Source organism: Bemisia tabaci, chromosome 3 (genome assembly GCF_918797505.1).
Source record: "Bemisia tabaci chromosome 3, PGI_BMITA_v3".
Taxonomy (NCBI): Eukaryota; Metazoa; Arthropoda; class Insecta; order Hemiptera; family Aleyrodidae; genus Bemisia; species Bemisia tabaci.
In genome coordinates, this window is record NC_092795.1 from 15,231,477 (window position 1) to 15,238,630 (window position 7,154).

The 7,154-nt window shown below is 38.0% G+C and overlaps 1 protein-coding gene across 3 annotated transcripts; it reads right to left on the bottom strand.

Annotated features, from left to right (window-relative positions):
• Positions 1-1,212: 1,212 nt before the first annotated feature.
• LOC140224210 (protein D2-like) lies at positions 1,213-7,153 on the bottom strand (the record flags this gene model as incomplete). Of its 3 annotated transcripts, none has more annotated exon segments than XM_072297891.1 (6): positions 1,213-1,377; positions 2,169-2,247; positions 2,629-2,766; positions 5,708-5,858; positions 6,753-6,999; positions 7,126-7,153. In XM_072297891.1, coding segments are annotated over 3 exon segments (342 nt in total). In that variant the 3' UTR covers positions 1,213-1,232.
• Between the last annotated feature and the right edge of the window lies 1 nt (position 7,154).

Sequence of the window (7,154 nt, forward strand, 5' to 3'; positions counted from 1 at the left end):
TGCTATTATGTTCGTCAACATTCCGCTACGTAGTGGTGAAACTAATTTGATTTTGAGTTCTGCGGTTTTAAGTTTTTTTTTTTTTTTTTTTTTTTTTTTTTTTTTTTTTTTCCAGAAATAGGAGCTTAGGCTGCGATGCAAATCAGGAACGCATCTCACATTTTTGGTATGCTGTGTGAAGAGGACGGCACGCCTGATTATTGAGTCTCCTTTTCAATTCCAAGCCGAGGAAAAACGCCTGCAAATGAGGAGGCGATGACACGCACATCACGTCTGAGCATGAAGCAGTTGCGGCCGGCGCGCGGCAGTATGTGTGACCCGAACTTTGGCATTGGCAGCTAGACCTCTAGTTTTCGGTTGAATGTCCCGGAAACTTCACAGATCCATATGACCTGAACTTCAGGTCCCATGCCTGAAGCATTTTCCTCCGTGAATTTGATGGAGTGGCCTCCTGTTATAATTGTGGCTTGAGGTAAATTATTTCAGATTCAGCCACAATGAACGCGTTGCGATCCCAACAGTTAGGACCCACCTAAAACTTAGAGTATCTATATAGGGAGAGTATGGACAACTCGAAATATGTAGCTCTTAGGGCCCGAAAGGGTAAGTAACCTTTGAAAACGAAAAATGTCACTGTCAATCTTTAGACTCCAATATCAAACGAAAATGGACAAGAAAATTCATAAATAAGCATTCTTCCGCAAAAATGAGTAAGCTTATGCAAAAACCAAGTCAAATACGTAATTTACGAACGATAGTTCCCAACAATTGTGATTATAAATCACTCTGGATAATTTGGATTCATAGATTGCCTACCCTTTTGGGGTCTAAGAGCTCCATCACCTAACCTCAGAATTTTCGACGTGTCCATACTATCCTACATAGGTACTCTACTACAACTCACATTTTTCCGTAAATAAGCATCATCAGTAACAGGGACTTGGACGCGATGTTGATGGTCACAACGCCGAGTCAACAGTGCTAGTACTCAATGGATGGCTGTGTTGTATGCCTGATAATTGAAGGCGCAAAGCAGCATTTCACTAGCTCATTATGAGACCTATCACCCATAACACGCCAAAATGCTGGAAGAAAAAGTACGGATGTTCTGGAATGTTTGTGGATTTGGTTCCTGAGGCTTTGATATTTACTTATTTTATGTCTATCGGAAAACCACCGGCATAAATTCAAAATTAAGAAGCTGGCGGAAGGTTTAGTCTGATCGCAATCGTTTATTTTTTGTGATGCCAAGGTCGATACTGAGAATCCGGCGAAGACCATTCGATTCTGAGGAAGTTCACAGCATAAAACTCCATTTCGTAATGTTTCGCAAAGAATCTTGAAGAAAATGAGGTTCGTCTTGAGTCATCATGGTGTCTGAAAATATATATTCAGAGGATTGCATCAATAATAAAATTATCAAAGGGTAAATGTACCGCGTTAAACAGAAAGGAGCCAAGCCACATAAGCTATTGCCAAATTTAACTGGGCAATTTTATTTTTTCCAAGAAAACGGTGTTGTGCGGATTTTTGTGCAAATTTCAGTCCATTTTCTGCATAGTACGAAGCAAAGTCCCTGAAAGTTTCAAAGGAATCCGCACAAACCTTCTTTTATAAAAAATTGAATTGCCTCGTTAAATTTGGCAATAACTGATGTGGCTTCGTTCCTTTCTGTTAATCTCGGTCCAAATAATGCATAGGATACCCTGTCATAGAAAACATCGTTTTCTTGTTAAGTTCCCCATGCCAGTTACTATCTCAAAGCTCACGGAAAATTTTGTGGGACGAAATCTGCGATTTCGGACATTAGACTTGTCATTCAGTTATATACTTTATTTGATTCACTTGATTATTTTGGGATAGTGATTTCTTACATATTATTTTCGGGGCTAAAAATCAGGGGTGCTCACTGACTCCTAGGACCCCTCATGTTTTTAAAAAAAGAGAAATCCTCCCGCCTCCTGGAAAAAATTTTTTATCCATGGCAGGACCGCAATTTTCTCATTTAAATTAATCGTTGAGGCGCCCCAAAAACACTCTGACAACTCCAAAGCAGCAGAAATTTTATGCAGTAGTAAAATTTTGTAAATTTGTATACGTGAGACGAGGAAGAGATTTTCTCTTCTTGTTCTCTTCACTGCAAATATATTTGAACGAGCAATACTCACAATGCGTTTAGATATCCTTCTCTGAACTCTATCTCTCCGTCAGGTTGGCGGAGCACAAAGAAGACAAATCTGTGATTACCTGTAAATGATAAAAACAGGGGATGGGTAAAAATGTAGCAAAATATTTTCAAAATGACAGTTTATGTAAGCACATTATTTTCATTTCCTAATTGATCGGAATGTTGCCCCTCATTTCTATTTACATTTTTCTCTCTCATATATTTCAGAATTATTTTCCACAGTGGTATAGCTGAAATTAATTTTAATTTCTCTGGCTTTTTGCTACCGGATCATAGACGCTAGTAGGTATTATTGGTGGCTCTGTTATACTAATCAAGTGATAAAAAAGGCATTAAATAGTATTCTATAGCAAATTTTTATCGATACTTTTTTATCAATTTCAGTTGCTTCAACCGCGGGAGAAGAATTTTGTAGTAAATAGGAGGAGTCAGAGCATTACCTGTTCCAACCAAAGGATGGGGGCTAATGTAATCTACAACTATTTCATCGGTCTTTAAATCAGGTCCTTGGATATTTACAGCCATCCAATGAAGATATTCACGTTCGTAGGGCGCCATCTTCGACGGCGCATCTATATCTGTAGAGGAAAATAGCGCTAAATCAAATATTTTTCATGATACCTAGACTAAATCTAAAAAAAATACTCGTATCTTTCTGGCCAAAATATTCTAATTTTACGGTCTTGTATGAATTCAATCTTAGACTCCAAATTATAATATCAATTGTTCCGGATAAACATACAATTAATAATATCGATGACCAAAGTGCGAAACCACGTATCTCCATTCGCGACATTGAAGATCTCCTATCATAATTTGATATGTTATCTTTGGAAAACTAGGCAACATGATTTGTTGAAAATTTTGATTCCTGAACTCCCTGATTTTGTTTCCTGTTAGCAAACTATTTGGTATCTATTTCAAGCTATGAAGTTGGCTTATTGTTTCTCTTAAAAAAAACAAATAAGGAAATAAAAAATAAAACAGGGGTGAACATTTTGAAACACCGCAATGGAGGTAGCCATCGCGATATGTACTTTAAGTTTTTCCCGGCACATCCTGGGCTTTTAATTATGAAAAAGGAGGGAAAAATTGAGATGAAATATTTGACTTTAAAAAAATGGTAATACTTGCGAATCAGAAAATACTTTGCTGGCAAATTTTAAATTATAAAAGAAACGAAACCTTGCATTCATATTTTAAATTTAAAGGAAACTAAACTCTGTGACTAATTTTTTTCATTGCCGGCGCCTCATCAAAAGTTCACATGGAATACCTACTGTCAGTTAAAAAATATTCTGGCTTAAAATTTCTTCACTATACTTAAGAGTGTGAAGTTGCTATTTTTGGAGAAGCGGGTTACTTTGTTCCTGCGAAAAATAGTTTTTCATAACCCGCCATACAATGCTCTGGTTTTTAGCCATCATGATTTTCAAATTTTGAAGATTTGACTGGAATGATTTCCCCTATTACTAAGTTTCACAAAAACCGACAGGAGCCGAGATAGCATTTTAGGCCACGGCCGCCATCTTGGTTTTACGAATTTTGGAAATTTGACTAGAAATTTGAGTTTTCCGTCGAAAAATACCACGTGATACCGAGTTTCACCGAACTCGAACGAACAGAAACTGAGATAGCATATTAGGCCACGTCCGCAATTTTGGAATTGAGAACTTTCAAAAATTGACTAAAAATTCGAGTTTTCCGTCGAAAAATACCCTCAGACACCGAGTTTCAGAAAAATTCATCGAACAGGAGCCGACATAGCATTTTAGGCCACGTCCGCCATTTTGGATTTGAGAATTTTTAAAACTTGACTAAAAATTTGAGTTTCCCGTCGAAAAGTACCCTTGCTCCCGCGATTCACGAAGCTCTAAGTATAACGAACAGAAACCGAGATAGAATTTTAGGCCACATCCAACAACTTGGAGTTGAGAATTTTAAAAAATTGACTAAAAATTCGAGTTTCCCGTTGAAAAACACCAAATAATACCGCGTTTCACAAGACTCGAACAAACAGAAATCGTGATAGCATTTTAGCCCACGTCCGCCATCTTTGATTTGAGAATTTTAAAAAATGGACTAAAAATTTGAGTTTCCCGTCGAAAAATACCTCCTGACACCGAATTTCAGAAAAATCCATCGAACAGGAGCCGAGATATCATTTTGAGCCACTTCAGTCATTTTGGATTTTCGAATTTTGAATTTTTTGAATTTTGACAGATTTTCATTTAAAACGCGTAATACTCAACATCGAAGCTCAGATTCGGATTCCTCGTAAAAAATCGATGCCATTTCATGTATCATACCCTGACACCGAGTTTCACAACAATCCATCGAACAGGAGCCGAGATGGCATTTTTAGCCACGTCCGACATTTCGGATTTTTGAAGTTGGAAAATGTGACTTAAAACGCGTGATACCCAAAATCGAAGCTCAGATTCGGATTCCTCGTTAAAAATCTATTCAATTTCATGTATCATACTCGATCATAGCGTGAAGGAAAGAGACGTAACGAAAGCATACTGATTCGAGCATATGAATGCAACGTGGCAACATGGGTGGGCTCAGTGGGTCAGCGGAGGAGGAAGAATAAGAATTTATCGTGAGGAATTCCTCGCGACGAAACCGAACGCTTAGTGGCGCCTCCCCGTTCGGTTTTACTCGGCGACCCGCGCGGCGGCGTAGTTCAAAGAGGTAGTACGACAGAATCTATACGCATCGTTAAACCTTTTTCCTTCACGCTATTCTAACTTATGATACATGAAATCTCATCAATTTTTCACGGGAACTCGAATCTGAGCTTAGATTTTGGATATTACGCGTTTTAATCTATTTAAAATCGTGGGAGAAATAACAGAATTGTCCTTGAAAATTGATCACACATTAGTGTTTTTATACCCCTTTTTTCTTCTGCGTTCACGTAATGAAATTAGACCAACAGTTGACTCATCGACTAGACTAGCCTATTCCCCCAGAATCGGTCTGAAGGGCGAATGATTTTATCAGATAAGATGTGCGCTCCTAGTTCTATAATAAAACAAAAAATTGAAAAAGAAAGTTCAAAAACAAGAGAAAAGTTGAAAAAATGATTCAACTTATAGTGAACATCAGTAGATTCTTACGTGAAATTCATGATCAATGGAGAAGGATACGATAATTAAAAATCTCGGAAAATCACATTAAATTCAATGAATTTTTTACACCACATTGCGCGAGAAGAAATTTTTCCAATACACACAGTTTAAAATTTTATCCGCACTATGGTCATCCTCTATCTGTTCTTTTAGAGATCTTTTTTGAGTTATCCACATTTGTTTTGATGATTACTGCCCAGGCTTGATAATTCCGGTTTTGACGCTTGGCCTTATTTTCCCAACCGCCAGGCCCGCCACAAGGGTGGGATACTGGGTCCCTGGTACCGGGGCCCGGGCCCCGGAGGGGGCCCGTGTAACCCGTGAAAAATCACTACGAATTCACATGCAGCCCTTGTTTCGTAAGAAAAAGTGAAAAATTTACCCTAAAAATTTCGCAAAAAGTGAATAGATTTTCAGAAACACGCTGGGGCACTGTAGAATTCTTCTTAAATTTTCAAAGAAGTATACTTCCTGGAAAATTTCTATCTATTTTCAAGATTTTCAGTACAGGATATTTGGATGGATATTTTGTGCTGAAAGTAGAAAAAAAAAAAAACATAATTATTCCGCAGAAATTGATGGATAAATTCTTTATGGAAGCTTCAAAATGCGTCCGATTAGTCGTATAAATTCTAAAATTTCTCGGGGGATGCCCCTCAGACCCCCCCCCCCTCCGTGCTTGGGGCCCGGACCTTAAAACTGGCACCAGGGCCAGAGATGGGATGTGGCGGGCCTGTCAACCGCAACGCATATTTTTTAAAACTATAAAGTAAAAGTCTACTGATGAAAGTGTATGACAGAGAGCTAACATCTTTACCGACCGACAAGAAGCAAGGTGAAGAAGTCGTCCTCAAGAGCAGGCCACTCCAATTTGATTGGTGGGTACTTCACCTGATGCAGCTCGACCTGTTGGGCTGTTGGCCCATACTCGGGCACAGTCTTGGACCGAAAGTAATCTGATGAGACAATTGTAAATCCATTCTGTGTTTATCCAATTATAGAAAATGAAACAAACCTAGCTCATTTTCGTTTTTTTCAGTAGTTTACGGTTTCTCGTAATTAAATTGCATTATTTTTACTGTTGGTCCGAAGAGCCTTTTTTCCCAATATTTTGAGTCCCAAAAACTGACCGTGTTAATTTTAGTATACGGCTTGTCAAATGAGATTCATTCTACATGAGTGACTTGATCAGAAAACCAAATTACTTTGTGCGCCCTTGCTGAATCATCTATGTGAGAATATTGTGCCTATGAAATATTATACGTGTCACTTTCTGAAATTTTACCTACAAATGCCATCGAAAGAACCTGGATGGACAGATGATATTGACACCCCCGGACCCCCCTCCTCCACAATGTGATATCTTCTACTTAATGTGCATGCTACGTTTTATCACAAAAAACTAAAGAATCTAGATTTTAAAATACCTTCGCAAAATATGGAGGCGCCGAAGCAAGAATATCTGGTATGATGCCGTATATTTTGAGTCTGTTTGTAATATCCTCATGTGTTATAGTCAGAGGATCAATATTAGACATGTCTTGAGAAGGGTAGTAAGTATACGATAATTCAACCAACACAGAGGCGAGTAGATAGAAAAAGTATATGGTTGAAACACAACAGGAACGTATAATATGAGCCATCTTTGACTTTCACGGTAATTTCTGCCTCATCCTGAAAACAGAGATGCAGAAAAAATGAGACGTAAGTACATAAACATTCTCATCATCAATCTACAGACGAATTTTTCAAAAAAATTTTGGTAAAATAAGTTTTTTAAGGATGAATATGACTTCCTACCTTCAATCGATTCCACGTTCAAACACGCG